General features: G+C 41.0%; 2 protein-coding genes across 2 annotated transcripts; both read right to left on the bottom strand.

The window, feature by feature from the left end:
- Positions 1–1,146: 1,146 nt before the first annotated feature.
- LOC111975829 (glutamate--cysteine ligase regulatory subunit) lies at positions 1,147–9,472 on the bottom strand. The gene is made up of 7 exons (XM_024004442.2): positions 9,124–9,472; positions 8,338–8,406; positions 2,948–3,032; positions 2,707–2,763; positions 2,256–2,458; positions 2,052–2,166; positions 1,147–1,911 (listed from the first exon to the last, which is right to left on the bottom strand). The coding sequence occupies exons 1-7, from the start codon at positions 9,247–9,249 to the stop codon at positions 1,742–1,744; spliced, it is 825 nt and encodes a 274-aa protein (XP_023860210.1). The 5' UTR covers positions 9,250–9,472; the 3' UTR covers positions 1,147–1,741.
- Positions 9,473–14,003: 4,531 nt separating this feature from the next.
- Positions 14,004–19,226, bottom strand: slc5a9 (solute carrier family 5 member 9). The gene is made up of 13 exons (XM_024003525.3): positions 18,910–19,226; positions 18,578–18,649; positions 18,195–18,299; positions 17,863–18,027; positions 17,669–17,774; positions 17,497–17,577; positions 17,119–17,324; positions 16,811–16,946; positions 16,584–16,691; positions 16,246–16,396; positions 15,417–15,585; positions 15,083–15,298; positions 14,004–14,925 (listed from the first exon to the last, which is right to left on the bottom strand). Exons 1-13 carry the CDS (start codon positions 19,033–19,035, stop codon positions 14,590–14,592), a joined length of 1,977 nt encoding a protein of 658 aa, XP_023859293.1. The 5' UTR covers positions 19,036–19,226; the 3' UTR covers positions 14,004–14,589.
- Between the last annotated feature and the right edge of the window lie 422 nt (positions 19,227–19,648).

Below are 19,648 nucleotides of genomic sequence, written 5' to 3'. Positions count from 1 at the left end.
TTTTTGCGACTGCACTTGAAGAACCTTTCAAAGTTCTTGAAATGTTCTGCATTGACTGACTTCATGGACTATCATTTCTCTTTGCTTATTTGAGCTGTTCTTGATATATGGACTTGGACTTTTACCAAATAGGGCTAAATTCCACAAATGAATTTAAGGCACACCTGTTAATTGAAATCCATTCCAGGTGACTACCTCATGAAGCTGGTTGAGAGAATGCTAAGCATGTGCAAAGCTGTCATGAAGGCAAAGGGTGGCTACTTTGAAGAATCTCAAATATATTATATTTGATTTGTTTAACGCTTTTTTGGTTACATTTATTATAAAAACGTTAACCCTTTATTTAATTAGGCAAGTCAGTTAAGAACAAATTCTTATTTACAATGAAGGCCTTACTCAAGCCAAATCCAGATGGCGCTAGGCCAATTGTGCACCACCCTATGGGACTCCCAATCACAGCCAGATGTGATACAGCCTGGATTCAAACCAGGTACTATAGTGACACCTCTTGCACTGAGAGGTGATAGACCACAGCGCCACTCAGGAGCCTACATAATTCCATGTGTTATTTCATAGTTTTGATGTCTTATTCTACCATGTAGAAAATAGTAAAAACCTTGAGTAGGTGTCTCCAAACTTTTGACTGGTACGATGGCAGAGAGAAAGTAAATGTTTCCGTGCCCGGTCGGTAGTCGGCCATGATTACGACAAGTTCAGATAGCGGATATTGCTAATTGCGTGACTGACTGACTCATAAGAGAAAAACTGGCTTAGCACTATACCTGAACACATTTAGGTAATTTAGCAGACACTTATCCAGAGAGACTTACAGTTAACGCATTCATTTTAAAATAAAACACTTAGTCTGTTTCATCATTTAATAAACCCAATTCTAGGACATGATATACAGAAAATGGCAACATGAAATATTAATTACAGTACAAGAGAGAAATCAAACTTTTTGGACCAAAGCCATGATGAATAACGCATTATCAATCCAGACACTTCAGAGCTTGTAATTCATTTTCCATGCCAATCTGGAATTTTTCAGTGCTATTATGTACACAATAAAAGGTGTTGAGCCTACTAATTTAAACCCCACAGTTTGGGAACCACTGTCCTAGTATATGCTCAGTAAGTACAGGGCTTTAAACATATATTAAAATGTTTGACATGACAATACTAACATCCATAAAGTATCACTAGATTTGTTTAAAATAAAATGTGTACACTCAATCAAAAATAGTTTCTGAACTAACCATAAATGTCAATTGGAATTAGGCCTTAATCCCCCCCCATTGCCAATAGAGGGTGCCAGTATTATACAGTAGAAGCTGCTCATACACATCAGAGAGCACTAGGACTTTACATATGACTCAAGCTTTAACAGATCCAAATTTACAATGTAAAAATATCATAGGACATTTCCATAGTGGGTTAAAGGTTGTGTTTCCCCTTTAAACTGCTTTAGAATAACTCTGTCATTGTACTAAAATACAAATTATGTGGTACCAATGCATCATTTTTTCATAATACCCCATAATCCTTGATACAGAAGAAATAAAGTAGATGCGGGGAGAAAAGAGAGAAATCAGCTTTGAAACCATGTTGGATAAAAGTTTAGCTACCTATCAGTCTTTAAAACACAGCTTCCACTGCAATGCAGAAGGGTAAGTGGTTTCATTACTATGAATGCATTGGTCATGAATAACATCTGAACAACTGGTTTTCAGAGGACATGCTACAGGCTGCTTCTCTTTGCGTGAACAAGGTAGCCTTTTGCTTTGATGATCCCCCTGCTTTTGACTATGATGGAGTAACGCAAAACCCACTCCAACCTCCAGTCTGCCACCTTCAGGTCCTGAGTGCTCTCCTGCACTGCCTCCTGGAAGCTGGCAGCAGTAATCAGTTCTACAGGAAAAGAGACAATGTGTTAATTCACTGACCCTCAGAGCACACACACATCCTGTCTGTACCCTACTCATGTAAAACATGAATCTGATTATATAGTGAAAATATCACAAATTCAAATGCAAGAGCGTCATTTTCACCTTTTGGGTCATTATGAGTCAGTAGCTGAATGTCACACTCCTTTGCAAAAGCAGTCAGATCAGGGGGCATCACACAGCAGGAGGCCAGATTCACCTGGTTACTACTGGGTTTCACCTAGACCAGGAGAAAATAAAACTCAAAACCCAAAAAACACCAAAGCAATCCTAGAACAATCCGAGGGTCTCATCAACATCACCACTCACCTGGGCCCAGTTGTAGAGCTGCTCCAGGAGCTCCTTGTCCAGGTCGGAGGTTCCGATGGTAGCGATCTTGTGGCTTTGCACCAGACCCTCCAGTTCACTCCAGGCAGGCTGCAGGTTGGCCAGGGTCTGGCTCACTTCCTCAGGCAGAGCAGGGGGCGCAATGATCACTGAGTCCAGCTGGGACACAGCCAGGGCTTGGCAAGCTGTCAGAAACAGTCCATCTTATGAACATGAAACTTAAAGCACAAAATTGGTTGAGGTTATGCAAACATGAATTGGGTGTGGTCCAGGAACAGACATAAGTTCACTGATACTAACGTCTACTTTGGTCTGTTGAATTTTGATAAGACAGCATGGTCAGGTTTATAGACTATTGCATATGCCAAATAACTTTTGGCAGTCACTGAGTCAATATGGTTATTTGCTTATTTGTAACAAATGTAATACTCACCCTTATCTACTGCATCTTTGATTGAAGAGAGGTCTGCCTCGCAAATAAATAGTTTGACTGTAAAGCAAGAATATGGACACGTTAATGACAAAAGCAACCCCTCGGCAAGGTACCAGGAAAGGCATTTTTGTCATGCAATTCACATACTGAGCTCAGAATTCCTCATGTCAATGCCACACTGCCGTCTCATATCATCACTATGTCAATTGTCATGAAAACCATAAGTAACAGTAAAACTCACCTGAAACCTTCAGCTCCTCCCTCTCCTCAGGTGTGATTGCCTCTGTAGCTTGAGGGATGGAGCAGTCAATTGTGTCTGGTAAGTCCTAAATAAATAGGTGTCAATCAATATTAGAACATGTACTCAAACTTCAAAAGTTTGTCAAAGAAAAAATTAAATAAATTAGGCTTAAAATTACATAAAGAACCAGAGAAGAAACTTCAATAGTGCCTCCACTTTGTCCAAATACGAACCCAGAATTTCTGTTTCACAATCTTGTGGGATTTCATTGCAGGGATGCTCCAATAAGCTTTGGCTTTGTGTACGTAATGCACAGTTCAGACCCCGAACTTATGGCGAGTCGAACTGAATGGAAATGAAGAGCGAGCTGGCAACACTACAGCAGACTTCCTCATTGGTTTGGGGGCTAAGGTTTTAAGGCATAACAATGATCTCTCACAGAAGTCCTCCACCTGCGAATCCGAGACCATGAATGTGCGTCCGCTGTGTGTGTTTGTAGCGAAGCAATCTTTATTTGCATACAATTAACATTAATATGCATTACCATTTCTCCCGACAGTGGAAGAACTGCTCGCTCTGGCATGCTGCATGAAACAGAGGCGTGCTTCATTTGCACCATGCCGAATATGCGGCAGAGGCTGCCGAACTATCATCAAAAGTCCGACAAGGCGCACTTAATGGTTTCAGTCAGCCCTCTATTCCCGCCCTTCCAAAGAGAAAGTGACATAGAACAATCACCGCACCGAACTAAAAATATGTTTTAACTAGGGCTTAGACCCACCCCCCTCCCCATTCACTGAGCGTGCTGAAGCAGATTAGCAGAAATATCACAGGGCAAAGCCACGCCAACCTCACAGCCGAAGCACATGTAGAACCTTTCGCAGGCAACTTTGCATGAACGATCAAAATGACAGTTCCCTTTCATCAGTCTGAGGAATTCTTTGCAGTCAGACAGCTATTTTGTTTTCCCAGGAGAAGAACGTTATCGCGTAGACGTAACCCATGGTTACACAAGTATTGTTCATTAATGCTAGATGATGTGAAATGTTAGCTGATCAGAGATACTGTAGACACTTGGTCACCATGGGAACTTGGTAAAAAGATTATGGACACTAATCGGTGTTTGGAAGTTGGGTTAATAGCTGTTTTGTAGCTATGTACGTAATAAAACATGCATGGGAAATACAACTAGGCTATGTGGTAGACACACAGAAGAGGTGTGCTTCTTAGGTTATAGTTGTATACCATGAGTTGCTCTTTGATCATGGGATAAAATACTATAGAACAAAAGGTAGTTGATGCTGGATAGTAAATGCCCCAAAAAAACCTTAGTTCAACCAATTTTTTTTTAAATAATCAAAGCGTATGCATAGCAATAATATATATTTTTTATTACTAAAAACAGAGATGCTTTGCAGCTACAATAGCCTTTATCAGCATGACGAACTACAATGCATTTGCAAAGTTCAAACCCCTTCACTTTTTCGTTACAGCCTTATTCTAAAATGGATTCAATAGTTTCCCCCCCTCAATCTACACACAATAACCCATGACAAAGCAAAAACGGATGCAATTTTTGCTAATTTATTAAATAAAAACAAGATTATCAGATTTACATAAGTATTCAGACCTTTTACTCAGTACTTTGTTGAAGCACCTTTAGTAGCTATTCCAGCCTCGGTCCTTGGGTATGACGCTACAAGCTTGGCACACCTGTATTTGGGGAGTTTCTCCCATTCTTCTCTGCAGGTCCTCTCAAGCTCTGTCAGGTTGGATGGGGAGCGTCACTGCACAGCTATTTTCAGGTCTCTCCAGAGATGTTCGAACGGGTTCAAGTCCGGGCTCTGGCTGGGCCCCTCAAGGACATTGAGACTTGTCCCGAAACCACTTCTGTGTTGTCTTGGCTATGTGTTTAGGGTTGTTGTCCTGTTGGAAGGTTAACCTTCACCCCAGTCTGAGGTCCTGAGCAGGTTTTCATCAATAATCTCTCTGTACTTTGCTTTGTTCATCTTTGCCTCAATCCTGACTAGTCTCCCAGTCCCTGCTGCTGAAAAACATCCCCACAGCATGATACTGCCACCACCACCATGCTTCACCGTAGGGATGGTGCCAGGTTTCCTCCAGACATGACACTTGGCATTCAGGCCAAAGAGTTCAATTTTGGTTTCATCAGACCAGAGAAACTTGTTTCTCATGGTCAGAGCCCTTTAGGTGCTTGTGGCAAATTCCAAGCCGGCTGTCATGTGCCTTTTACTGAGGAGTGGCTTCTGTCTGGCCACTCTACCATAAAGGCCTGATTGGTGAAGTGCTGCAGAGATCGTTGTCCTTCTGGAAGGTTCTCCCATCTCCACAGAGGAACTCTGGAGCTCTGACTGTGACCATCGAGTTCTTGGTCACCTCCTTGACTAAGACCCTTCTCCCAATTGCTCAGTTTGGCCGGGTGGCCAGCTCTAGGAAGAGTCTTGGTGGTTACAAACTTCTTCTATTTAAGAATGATGGAGTGTGTGTTTTGGGGGACCTTCAATGTTGCAGACATTTTTGGTACCCTTTTCCAGATCTGTGCCAACACAATCATGTCTCGGAGCTTTACGAACAATTCCTTCGACCTCATGGCTTGGTTTTTGCTCTGACATGCACTGTCAACTGTGGGACCTTATATAGACAGGTGTGTGCCTTTCCAAATCATGTCCAATCAATTGCATTTACCACAGGTTGACTCCAAGTTGTAGAAACATCTCAAGGATGATCAATGGAAACAGGATGCACCTGAGCTCAAATTAGTCACATAGCAAAGGGACTGAATTCTTATGTAAATTAAGGTATACGTTTAAAAAAAAAAGAAGATTTTCATAAATGTCTAAAACTGTTTTCGCTTTGTCATTATGGAGTATTGTGTGTAGATTTTTTCTTTAGGTAAGTCAGTTAAGAACAAATTCTTATTTACAATGACAGCCTAGGAACAGTGGGTTTACTGCCTTGTTCAGGGGAAGGGGTCTAAATTAGAGGTCGACCGATTAATCGGAAATCGGTATTTTGGGGCCCCGGTTTGCCGTTTTTTTTTACACCTTTATGTAATCTTTATTTAACTACGCAAGTCAGTTAAGAACACATTCTTATTTTCAATGACGTCCTAGGAACAGATTTTGAACATTGTCAGCTCGGGGGATCCAATCTTGCAACCTTATAGTCCAATGCTCTAACACCGGATTACATTGCACTCCACGAAGAGCCTGCCTGTTAGCGAATGCAGTAAGCTAAGGTAAGTTGCTAGCTAGCATTAAACTTATCTTATAAAAAACAATCAATCAATGACTGTCATTGCTCCAATGTGTACTTAACCATAAACATCAATGCCTTAAAATCAATACACAAGTATATATTTTTAAACCTGCATATTTAGCTAAAAGAAATCCAGGTTAGCAGGCAATATTAACCAGGTGAAATTGTGTTCATTGCACGCAGAGTCAGGGTATATGCAACAGTTTGGGCCGCCTGGCTCTTTGCGAACTAATTTGCCAGAATTTTACGTAATTATGACAACATTGAAGGTTGTGCAATGTAACAGGAATATTTAGACTCATGGATGCCACCCGTTAGAAAAAATACGTAACGGAATAAACGTTTTGTTTTCGAGGTGATAGTTTCCGGATTAGTCAAAGGTATATGGTTTAGAGAAATAGTCGACGCGTTATAATTCCTGTAATAACTTGCGGCTGAACTTGAAAGGGGTTCCTTCGTTATTTTACCGTTCATGTCTTCCATAGAGAATGTCTTGATCTACTTCAAATAAGGTCTGTGTTTCGTGCAGGCTTAAACCGCCTCGACGTTTTGATACCCGTGTAAATCTCACTAGGATAAGGTAACGTTTGTCAACATATTTTCATAAATCCACTCTACAAAAAAAATTATCTTCGCTTATATTTAGCCAATATTGATCAGAGTTACCTTGTCCTATGGATATCTACACAGTTTACAAATTGGCACGGTGGTGTAAGCCTACACGAAACACAAACCTTATTTTAAGTGAATCTAAAAATATCCTATGGATAAATGAGGAACCGCTTTTCAGATTTTGCTAGAAGGTGTCATGGGAATTATGACTCGCACTTTGGTTGTCAATTCTTACCATGCCCATTATTAAAATAGGATTTCCTGCATATAGAAATTAAAGTTTTTGTTTTCAACATTCATCACAGGTAACTTAAACTCTATTTTTATTCAAACAGTTGAGAGTATTTTGTCTCCTAAGCAGACTCTTCAGTATCATTGTCACTTCAGAGCTGTGTGTGTGTGTATTTATGTATTATATTAAGTTAAAATAAGTGTTCATTGTTCATTCAGTATTGTTGCAATTGTCATTATTACAAAAATGTGTGTGTATGATATATATATATAAAAAAATCTAATAAAATCGGCCGATTAATCGGTATCGGCTTTTTTTGTCCTCCAATAATCGGTATTGAAAATCATAATCGGTCGACCTCTAGTCTGAATACTTCCCGAATGCACTGCATGTGGTATTGAGTGGGTGGATGGAGTGTGATGTCTTTCCAGTTTTCCGCTGCAGTCATTTAGCTGTGGCGCTGCGCCACGGTAAAAATCGTGTCACCAGGTCAAAAAAATATGTAACATGAACAATATTTTCTGCCGAGGAGCACTTTGAATATGCTAGAGCAGTCCAGATGTAGTTTTGCTCTGCAAACAAAACATCTAATGAATAGATAAACTATTATACTATGGGTTTTCTGATTTATCCATTTCCTGGTCAGCCTGTTGTGTGTTCAAGTTATGAGTGACATAGGGAGGAAAACATGCATTCCGACAAGCAGTCAATGCACAACAATTCTGGCAATCGCAGGGAAAGCAGTTTTAATGGCCTTTATTAAAAAGAGGTGGATCCCAGCTTTCCATTCCTACTTTATTTCTCAACCTCTAAATATCTGTGAACTGCACCATTTTAAACCCTGAGTTTGCAGTGAGTGCATTGGAGAGTGGGACTAAATGTAACATGGGTCAATTGTAGGGTAACTTGGGGTAAAACGCAATAACCTCTAAATATTTGTTGGGGAGTGACTTAAATTGTGGTGACAGATTACATGCTTAGTTGAACAAGAGTAGTGGCAACCAGGGAAAGTGTTGGGGGGGGGGGGGGTGGGGGGGGTAAATGGTGACATGAAGTGGTTTCTGTTACCCTAGGTGACCCCAAGTGTTTATGCAAGTTTTTTAAATAAATCAATAGGACGCTAACTAGTTAAAAGATCACATTTGGGATCTAGCTAATTATTAGTCCAATAGATTAAATGCAGATAGGCAACCCATGCTTCAGCCCATTGATTTATAGCAACTAGAGATCAATAAATAAACAAATAAATAAGAGGAAACTGCCTAACCGTTGGTGAAGTTGGTGGTGGTATCGTGGCAAACCACTCACTAAGTGTAGCTCGAACACAGTCTTGAATCTGTAATGGTAAAAAAACAATGTATTAAGAGTGGACTGTAAATGAATGGAAGTGTTAACATGTTTGCTATAAACACCTCGTAACTAGGTAGGGCTTTCAATGATGCCTACAGATCACTCAATGATGCTGTGAAAGATTGCCAGACATGGAAAGTATAGGATTATTTTGTACACGGCTGGCAATTAGTGTCTTGGACAGTTTGAAAATGTGCGCATTATTAAGTTCTGGTCCTGAGCTATGGCTTAACACTAGTAAACGCTAAATGGAGATTCTTCGCTACACTTACGAGTCAAGTTGGGCACAGCTTCAAGGAAATCGTTTTATGATTGTTCTCCATGCCGAATTAAAGCTGGCCTTCTATAAATCTACACAAGACAAGTCAAGACAAGTCCTGGCTTTCTTAATTTAAAATGTCCTCATGCATCTTTGAATCTGATTATCAGGTGAATCATGACCCTGACAGGGCTTGCAATAGAGCCATACGTCAGACTACATAACGCGAACTGATGTTTTCTAATGACGTAATGGGGATGGATTTAGGAAAGACAACGCATGGTTGTTGAGCTACCTAACGCGCTAATTTACGTCGAGGCCATGGTTTTTCAAGCTAGTTAGCAACAACATTATCTAGCCAGTTAGCTGACCAGCCGTGATGCACTCTTTTCAAACGTCTTACATTAGCTAGCCAGTTATGACAGAGTCAATGGTCAGTCTTACCTCTTCACTAGGTGAAGACGGACATTTTTTCTTGAGACGGCTACGGTTTACTAAATTTCCCGTGTGCAGATTCAATGTCGTAGCATGGTTGAGAAGCACCTTAGCACTGGTGGTGTGAGTTTCCATGTGGTGTCCTTGGTTGTCAGTAAATATATCGTAGTAAAACGCCCTTTTAAGCTATCCAGCAACTTATCCAGTTATTTGATTCTGCAGCTAGCGACAGGACTCACCGCGTTTCAAAAACAGTACCTCTGTGAATTACCGAATTGCATATGTACCGGTAGTTTATTTTGCTGGTGGAAACAAGAGCTATGAGCACGCCCACCTTGTAATTGTGCGTTGTGTGCAAAATCTGGCATGGATTTCTGTGGAATTTAGCACCCTTTTGACCAATATGTTGTTACAGTTCAGTACTGTACTGACAATTGTAATGTACATTAATCATGACTCAGCTTGTTTCAAGAGAGATTTCCTTTTTAATTCAACATGAATATCACCCCCAGTAACCAGGTTTCCATCCAACCTTTTTATGCTTAGTAACATACATGTCGGGTAAAAAATGTGACAGGTCTGATGGAAAAATAACATTTTTAGGTAAACGTTCAAAATGTAAAAAAAAATATATATATGGCAAACTACGTGGGATCTTCTTGTTTCGGTAAAATTAATTATGCATCAGCAAACCGCTCGCCCACACGACGCCATATACGGTTGTGAGGCCGGTTGGACGTACTGCCAAAAACTATACCATATGGTAGAGAAATTAACATAAAATTATCTGGCAACAGCTCTGGTGGACATTCCCAGAGTCAGCATGCCATTTGCACACTCCCTCAAAACTTGAGACATCTGTGGCATTGTGTTGTGTGACAAAACTGCACATTTTAGAGTGGCCTTTTATTGTCCTCGGCACAAGGTGCCCGTGTAATGATCATGCTGTTTAATCAGCTTCTTGATGTCCGACACCTGTCAGGTGGATAGATTATCTTGGCAAAGGAGAAATCCTCACTAACAAGGATGTAAACAAATTTGTGCACAAAATTTGAGAGAAGCTTTTTGTGCGTATGGAACATTTCTGGTATCTTTTATTTCAGCTCATGAAACATGGGACGAGCACTTTACATGTTGAGTTTATCTTTTTGTACAGTGTACTTAAGTAAAACTACTTTAACGTACTACTTAAGTTGTATTTTGGGGTATCTTCACTTTACTATTATTATTTTTTTTTTTACAACCTTTACTTCAAATAAAAACAAATGTATTGGTAAAATACATGTGTTTAGCAGATGTGTAGCGAAATGCTTGCCCTTCTAGCTCTGACAGTGCAGTAATATTTAACAAGTAATATCTAACATATACCCAATAAACATGTACAGTTGAAGTCGGAAGTTTACATTAACACTTAGGTTGGAGTCATTAAAACTCGTTTTTCAACCACTCCACAAATTTCTTGTTAACAAACTATAGTTTTGGCAAGTCAGTTAGGACATCTACTTTGTGCATGACACAAGTAATTTTTCCAACAATTGTTTACAGACAGATTATTTCACTTATAATTCACTATATCACAATTCCAGTGGGTCAGAAGTTCACATACACTAAATTGACTGAACCTTTAAACAGCTTGGAAAATTCCAGAAAATGATGTCATGGCTTTAGAAGCTTCTGTTGGGCTAATTGACATAATTTGAGTCAATTGGAGGTGTACCTGTGGATGTATTTCAAGGCCTACCTTCAAACTCAGTGGCTCTTTGCTTGACATTATAAGGAAATCAAAAGAAATCAGCCAAGACCTCAGAAAAAAAATTGTAGACCTCCACAAGTCTGGTTCATCCTTGGGAGCAATTTCCAAACGCCTGATGGTACCACGTTCATCTGTACAAACAGCAGTATGCAAGTATAAACACCATGGGACCATACCGCTCAGGAAGGATACGCGTTCTGTCTCCTAGAGATGAACGTACTTTGGTGTGAAAAGATCAAATCAATCCCAGAACAACAGCAAAGGARCTTGTGAAGATGCTGGAGGAAACAGGTACAAAAGTATCTATATCAACAGTAAAACGAGTCCTATATCGACATAACCTGAAAGGCCGCTCAGCAAGGAAGAAGCAACTGCTCCAAAACCATCATAAAAAAGCCAGACTACGGTTTGCAACTGCACATGGTGACAAAGATCATACTTTTAGGAGAAATGTCCTCTGGTCTGATGAAACAAAAATAGAACTGTTTGGCCATAATGACCATCGTTATATTTGGAGGAAAAAGGGGGATGCTTGCAAGCCGAAGAACACCATTCCAACCGTGAAGCACGGGGGTGGCAGCATCATGTTGTGTGGGTGCTTTGCTGCAGGAGGGACTGGGGCACTTCACAAAATAGATGGCATCATGAGACAGGAAAATTATGTGGATATATGGAAGCAACATCTCAAGACTTCAGTCAGATAGTTAAAGCTTGGTCGCAAATGGGTCTTCCAAATGAACAATGACCCCAAGCATACTTCCACAGTTGTGGCAAAATGGCTTAAGGACAACAAAGTCAAGGTATTGGAGTGTCCGTCACAAAGCCCTGACCTCAATCCTATAGAAAATTTGTGGGCAGAACTGAAAAAGCATGTGCGAGCAAGGAGGCCTACAAACCTGACTCAGTTACACCAGCTCTGTCAGGAGGAATGGGCCAAAATTCACCCCTTATTGTGGGAAGCTTGTGGAAGGCTACCCAAAACGTTTGACCCAAGTTAAACAATTTAAAGGCAATGCTACCAAACACTAATTGAGTGTATGTAAACTTCTGACCCACTGGGAATGTGATGAAAGAAATAAAAGCTGAAATAAATAATTCTCTCTATTATCCTGACATTTCACATTCTTAAAATAAAGTGGTGATCCTAACTGACCTAAAACAGGGAATTTTTACTTGGATTAAATGTCAGGAATTGTGAAAAACTGCATTTAAATGTATTTGGCTAAGGTGTATGCAAACTCCCGACTTCAACTGTACATATGAGATGGGTAATGCAATATGTAAAAACAATTTAAAAGTGACTAAGATACCGTAGAATAGTGTGGGGTGCAGTTTATACATGTGAGATGAGTAATGCTAGATACGGAAACATTAAAGTGGCTAGTGATCCATTTTGAAAAGTGGCCAGTGATTCCTAATCTATGTCTATCGGTAGCCACCTCTCATATGCTAGTGATGGCTGTTTGTTTAGCAGTCTGGTGGCCATGAGATAGAAGCTGTTTTTCAATCTCTTGGTCCCAGGTTTGATGCACCTGTACAGACCTCAGTGGCTCGGGTGGTTGATGTCCTTGATGATCTTTTTGGCCTTCATGACGCATCAGGTGTTGTAGGTGTCCAGGAGGGCGGGAAGTTTTCCCCTAGTGATGTGTTGGGCAGACCGCACCACCCTCTGGAGAGCTTTGCGGTTGTGGGTGGTGCAGTTGCTGTACCAGGTGGCGATACAGCCTGACAGGATGCTCTCGATTGTGCATCTGTAAAATTTTGTGAGGGTTTTAGGTGTTTCTTTAGCCTCCTGAGGTTGAAGAAGCGCTGTTGTGCCTTCTTCACCACACTGTCTGTGTGGGTGGACCATTTCAGTTTGTCAGTGATGTGTACGCCGAGGAACTTGAAGCTTTCCCCCTTCTCCACTGCGGTCCCATCAATGTGGATAGGGGGGTGCTCCCTCTGATGTTTCCTGAAGTCCACGATCATTTCCTTAGTTTTGTTGACATTGAGTGAGAAGTTATTTTCCTGGCACCACTCTCCCAGAGCCCTCACCTCCTCCCTGTATGGTTGTCTCATCATTGTTGGTAATCAAGCCTACTACTGTTGTGTCGTCTGCAAACTTGATGATTGAGTTGGATCCGTGCTTGGCCATGCAGTCATGGGTAAATAGGGAGTACAGTAGGGGGCTGAGCACACACCCTTGTGGGGCCCCAGTGTTGAGGATCAGCGAAGAGGCGTTGTTTCCTACCTTCACCATCTGGGGGCGACCCGTTAGGAAGTCCAGGATCCAGTTGCACAGGGTGGGGTTATGACCCAGGGCCTCGAGCTTAATGATGAGCTTGGAGGGTACTATGGTGTTGAATGCTGAGTTATAGGTATGCATGCTTCTTGTTCAGATGGGTCAGGGCAGTGGGCAGTGTGGTGGCGATTGCATCGTCTGTGGATCTATTGGGGCGGTAAGCAAATTGAAGTGGGTCTAGGGTGGCAGGTAAGGTGGAGGTGATATGATCCTCGACTAGTCTCTCAAAGCACTTCAGGATGACAGAGGTGAGTGCTACTGTGCGATAGTCATTTAGTTCAATTGCCTTTGCTTTCTTAGGTACAGGGACAATGGTGGACATCTTGAAGCATTTGGGGACAACAGACTGGGATAGGGAGAGATTGAATATATCTGTAAACACACCAGCCAGCTGATCTGCGCATACTCTGAGGCCTCGGCTAGGGATACCATCTGGGCCGGCAGCCTTGCAAGGGTTAACATGCTTAAACGTCTTACATCTGCCAAGGAGGAGAGCCCACTTCACTACATCCCGAAAGAAAATAATGTACTTGTTACCCCATACATTTTCCCTGACAAAAGTAGTCTTTACATTTTGAATTCTTAGCAGGGCAGGAAAAATTTCAATTTTCACACTTAGCAAGAGAACATCCCATGTCATCTACGGCCTAGGTAGGCAGCAGCCTCTCTGTGCTAGTTGTGGCTGTTTAACAATCTTATGGCCTTGATATAGAAGCTGTTTTTCAATCTATCTGTCCCAGCTTTGGTGCACCTGTACTGACCTCGCCTTCTGGATGGAAGCGGGGTGAACAGGCAGTGGCTCGGGTGGTTATTGTCTTGCCTTCCTGTGACATCGGGTGTTGTAGGTGGCCCCCGGTGATGCGTTGTGCAGACATCACCACCTTCTAGAGAGCCTTGCGGTTGTGATGTTTTGTACACAGATAGCGCTGTTGGCTAGACGCACGTGCCAATACCAGTGTGCACACTCGCTATTTAATGCAATATTTTTTTGTGAGAAAACCAACAGTAGAGTTGAAAATGCGATGGAAACCCATTTGACGTGTATTTTTTATTCAGTACATGGGGAATTTAACCGCAAAAGGTATTTTATGTACAATACGTCGTCACGCACAGCCTTTTATCTGCAACAAGTCCATTTGATGGAAACGCATCTATGGTGGGAAAATGTGCATATTGTTTTTATGCGGATTTTAGAATATTCGCATGAAAATCTGTCGCCAATTGGATGGAAACCTAACTACTGACCCTGATCAAAGAGTACACATACAAATGACAGTTTTGGCAATAAAAAGTCTAAATCCCAACAACTAAAAACAACATTACCATTATTGTTTGACATTATAATTGTAAACCAATTAGCATTTTGTGTGTGATCAGTAATTCAATAAACAATATGTGATTCAAGAATATCTATAATCAAAAGGAGAGTTATATTAAATCAGGCAAAGTAGCCCCACATAAAGATATTGATAGAGAGTAGTATGAGGGCGTTAGCATTGCACACATTCCGCCAGATTGGTTCTTCCTCAATGCTGGTCAGTTTTAACTCCAAGGCATGTTTCTCCTCCAGGGTTAACTTTTTCTTCTCAGGCCCAGACAGCCCACACAGCCACATTCCAGTACGCTTCCAGCACGGCCCGGCCTCCACAGCAGCCACCTCCCCAACTCTGGGGTCAGGAGTTCTGGGTGGTGTCCTGGGCTTTGTGGTCCATGGATCATTGAAGTCAATGCGCGGCTCCTTGCTGTGTCTTGTCCACCATGTCAGGCGATGGAGCTGCAGGGGGATTGAAGAGGGGAAGAATGAATAGGTTATAACATGTATCAAAATGTGTACATGTTCTTTTCTTTTAACTGAAATGAATCTCATAAGTGACAGCATATATTTTGCAAGTCAGTTTAATGTTTATGATTAGCACATGTGGCACTCTTACATGGTGCTCTGGAATGGCCGGAGTGCAGAGGCTGACAGCAGTGATGACCAGGCTAGTGAGAGCCAGGAGGATAAGAGCAAAGTACAGGTAGTGGACATCCCTGATGAAGGCTGGCCGTATGTCCATCTCTCCACAAGATGGGGTGCCATACACAAACACCAGCACCATCTGCACCAAGCCAACAGCAAGGCCCACGATCAGACCCCAGAAGGCTCCCTATGTTAACGGTCATCCACATTGAACACACACACAAAGGGACAGTGTTTAATATCAAATCTCAACAATGTGCTTTATGACATACAAACAAATAATGGCATAAAACCCTTGATCTGACCTGCTCATTGACACGCCTCCAGAAGATGGCCATGATGAAGACAGCAGTGATGGGAGGAGCCAGGTAGCTGGTGATGGCCTGAATGTAGTCAAACAGCTGTCCACTGTTGGCTGACTGGATGATGGGGATCCACAGGATGCTGAGCACCACCATTACTAAGATGAACACCCTGCAGGTGATGACCACAGACAGGAGGTGAGGGTTCTTTCCGTTTAAAGTATTGTATAATGAATCGTACATAGGTTACTTTTGTTAGGAATCGTTGCCTTACTAAAATAGTTTTATTTAGAAAAATCCTGATCAAGCTTTCTAGTATGTAAATGTAACCGTATTGAGTATATACAGCTTTGGACTTTGGATTATGGGGCAGGGAAACTCAAATTGCCTCCATAAAACAGACATCTTAATGGGATATATACCTTAAGTCTTGCATTCAAAACAAGGCAATGTTTGCAACAGGGAATTCCCACAAAACAAATAATGCTTGCTCCATCCATTTTGTATTATTGTTTGAGAAAAAAATTATATCACTTGTTATTTGGGTAAAAATGGAAATTCTTGACACTTATAATTATTCATTATTAACTAATAATTAAGCTGTATAAATTTTGTATAATGTCTTCTGAGGTTTAGTTATGCGATTTTAAACTAAGCTTATTATTCACAGGGGACTCAAAGGAATTGTAGCACAAAATACAACAGTGCCTGGAGTAAACAAAAGCAGAACCTGAGGAAGTTGGACATTTTTAGACACAGCTATTGTCAAACAACTGGCTTTGACTCATGTTTAGAAGACATTGCTGTACATTTCTTTAATGGTGTTACCTACCTGCCCACTACCATAAGTTCTGGCTCGGAGGCCTGTGGCCGGACCCTCTGCCAGATGTCCATGGTGAACAGGGTGCTGCTGCTGTTGAAGATGGAGGTCAGAGAGGACATGAGGGCAGCCATCATTACTGCAATCATCAACCCCCGCATGCCTGGAGAGGACAGACACAGAGATAACAGATTGAAGAGTGAAATTGGGCGAGTCAGATTTAAAATACAAACATCCTCAGAAAATTACATAGACACACATACAGTGATGACACATTTGAACCTTTTCAAAAATAGGATCAATAGTAAGTGTGTTTTTAGTGTGTTCACGCGTGTGTGCGGATGTCTTACCAACAGGCATAAGTTCTACCACTAGTTTGGGGTAGGCAATATTGGAGCAGCCCACGGTGGCTCCACAGATTCTTTGGCACGCAATGGGGTCAACACATCCTACCTCATCTGCAGACATAAAGAGACAATATAGTAATACACAGTACATTAACATACTATACAACTTCTGAACAAGGGCAATACCATTGCTGTATATTGGATTTAGTATAGACAAAGTGAGAACTCACTTGGGTAAAGTGCTCTGCTGATCATTCCAGGCATCACGATAAAGAACATGGGCAGGACCTTCAGGTAACCTCCCAGCAGAGAGCCTCCTTTGGCATGGGACAGGTTCTTGGCTGAGAGAGACCTCTGCACTATCACCTGGAGCAGGTTTGGACAAGGTCACTTACGTGAGGAAATCTCCTGCCTCACCAAAAATGTGGGATTCTTCGTAATGGTCTACTGTAACATACCTAAATAACAAGTCAAAATAACACCTTAGACTTGACTGTAATGCAAAACGCAAGTCAACTACAAAAGTTCCATCTCATACCTGGTCAGCGCACCACACCCAGGTGGCTATCACTGTGAGGCCAAACAGCAGACCAGGCCAGGGCAGATCCCCCGTCACTGGGTCTCTGAAGATGTGGAAGGCATCGGACCGGGGGAGATGGCATGTGGTGTTGGGCACAGTCAATGTGGGGATGGCCTCCTTGTACTGCTCCAGCAGACCCTCATACCAACCCACTTTGTCAAACGCTAAAGATAAAGTTCAAGGGTCAGTTTGAAAATGAATACAATAAATCTTCCAATTATGAATTAATAAAATAATTATATACTATGATACTAAAGTAGTTTTAGACAAATTCATATTTAGAGGTATATACTGTATACCGTTGAACTTATACTATAGAAAACATAAAAACAGTACCTATGAACATGAGTACGAATGCGCCTATCACCATGATGACCGTCTGTAAAGCATCTGTATAGATAACTGCTGTCAGCCCCCCTGGAATCAATAACAGTAAATGGTAATCAATAACAAACAATGCCATGTAATGAATGAATAAATTACTGGTAGATTATGTTAAAAAAGTTACCAGCTATAGTGTAGAGGGCAGTTACTAGAAGAAGCACCACTGTGGAGAGATAGAGGTCCCAGCCCAGGGACACTTGAATGAACAGAGCGCCAGAGAAGATGTCTGTCTGTCAGCAGAGGTAACAAGAATATTCAACTAGCACCCTGAACTGCCTTATGAAAAATTATAGATTTTTTTAAATATGAGCATCTCACTGATATCTTGGTGAAAATATAGAGGATGAGGGAGAGAACACTCATGTAGATTCTGATGCGCTGGCCCCCAAACCGCTTCTTCAGGTACTCTGGCATGGTTACCACACCAGCAGAGATGTAAACAGGCACAAAGATCCAACCAAGAGCAATGAGGACCCAAGCTGCCTGTGAAACATGAAAGCTTATTCTTAGCTGAAATACTGTGGATAGGTCTTCAAAATAAAGGGCGTCCACCTCCTGATGGAAATATTGACAAACTGTAATAACTTGATTTCCTCTCCATTATTTACCATCTTGGTGTTTTTTCACAATGCACTTAACATATTACTTACATTCCATTCAAACCCTCCAACAGCGATGCCTCCTGCTGCTCCACTGCCAGCTAGTCCAATTAACAAACCACTGCCAACATTACTGGACATCAGAGAGGCCCCAATCTGAGACAGCAGAACACAATTTACTTCATTTAGTCAATTCTTATCTTTGGATATAGATAGCTATTATCAGTATCAACTATTTTCATCCAATTATTTACTGTTATAAAAAAAAAATGTTCCTAATTTAAAATAGATGATAATACTTAATAGTCTGGATCATGATTAACTTTTTATCTAGTTGACATACTAATTTCATCACTAATGTTCAGTTCAATGCATAGAGTTTATTTGAGTTCAATGCATTGAGTTCAATACCATCAAAATCTCAGGCTACTTACAGGCCACCATGTCATGGATCTTCCAGCCAAGAAGTATCCACCCACTGTCCCACGGTTTGCCCTGACAGAAGACTGCAATAAAGAGTTCATTTACATCATACATCAAACTATACTGTCTGTAGATATTAGTTACAGCAAAGCCTTCTCAATGACATTGCTTTATACTTCTTATTTAGTCAATATTTCATTTATTTGAACAACAAATTTTGTGAGAGGAAGAATTCTGATGAATTAATCTCCACAGTATTACTTCAGTGTTAGGTCATTGTACCAGTCTGCCCTCTTCATACAATGAAAGCATCCACCAGGTAATAGGAGTGTTTATTACTTACCCATATTCCCACAACAAGAACAAGGACGAAGTATACCACGACCACAACAATATCAAGAGCTTCCAAAGCAAACTTTTCCTGTAATTCAGGCACAGAAGTCGTCGCAAGACTAGGTGTTGAAGTCATTTTGACAAAAACATAGAAAACCGTGTGAACTTTGAGGCTAGCATGAAGCAAGTCAATAATTAATCAGCTTATCAAGACAGTAAGGAACCCCATTCATTGGTCACATATAAACCGGAAAGTCTACAGAAATACCTCAGATTGTAAAGGATGCTTCCTGGAAAGATTTCAGTGGTGACATTTTCCTAAAATCCATAGGATGTGTATGCTGTATGCTCTGTTGGAACACTAACAAACATACTATTATGTTCCAGAACTGGTTTGACAAGAACATTATCTGGGTTAAACAATTATTGAATAATGATGGCCAACTATATGATTATCAAGACTTCATGAGAACAAAATGTTACATTCACTCCTGAGAAGTATCAAATTGTTGTTAGAGCTGTCCCTAAAGGTGCTATTCTTCTTTTAGGAGAATATAACAATACTCCAAGTGCAACTGTTGAGGACTTTGTAGCCTCAATACATTTAGAAGGAATTTACATTTTAAACTATAAATGTAATAACATGTATATAAGGAAACTATGTCAATATGTTACTATTCCCTCTGCTAAAATGTACTGGAATGCAGCCCTAGGACAAGTGAACTGGAACAAAGTTTTGTTGTTATCTG

This window comes from Salvelinus sp. IW2-2015, linkage group LG16, assembly GCF_002910315.2.
Source record: "Salvelinus sp. IW2-2015 linkage group LG16, ASM291031v2, whole genome shotgun sequence".
NCBI lineage: Eukaryota > Metazoa > Chordata > Actinopteri > Salmoniformes > Salmonidae > Salvelinus > Salvelinus sp. IW2-2015.
Note: the sequence above shows the minus strand (reverse complement) of the source record. Positions and strands in the feature narration are given on the sequence as shown.

Coding starts and splice junctions, on each gene's coding strand:
- slc5a9 (XM_024003525.3), bottom strand. CDS start 19,035: ATGACTTCAACACCTAGTCTTGCGACGACTTCTGTGCCTGAATTACAG. Junction 16,397..16,583: donor GGTAGAACTTATGCCTGTTG/GTAAGACATCCG, acceptor TGTCCTCTCCAG/GCATGCGGGGGTTGATGATT. Junction 15,586..16,245: donor GAACTTATGGTAGTGGGCAG/GTAGGTAACACC, acceptor CATCACCTGCAG/GGTGTTCATCTTAGTAATGG.
- LOC111975829 (XM_024004442.2), bottom strand. CDS start 9,249: ATGGAAACTCACACCACCAGTGCTAAGGTGCTTCTCAACCATGCTACG. Junction 8,407..9,123: donor CGTCTTCACCTAGTGAAGAG/GTAAGACTGACC, acceptor TTACCATTACAG/ATTCAAGACTGTGTTCGAGC. Junction 1,912..2,051: donor GACTCATAATGACCCAAAAG/GTGAAAATGACG, acceptor CTTTTCCTGTAG/AACTGATTACTGCTGCCAGC.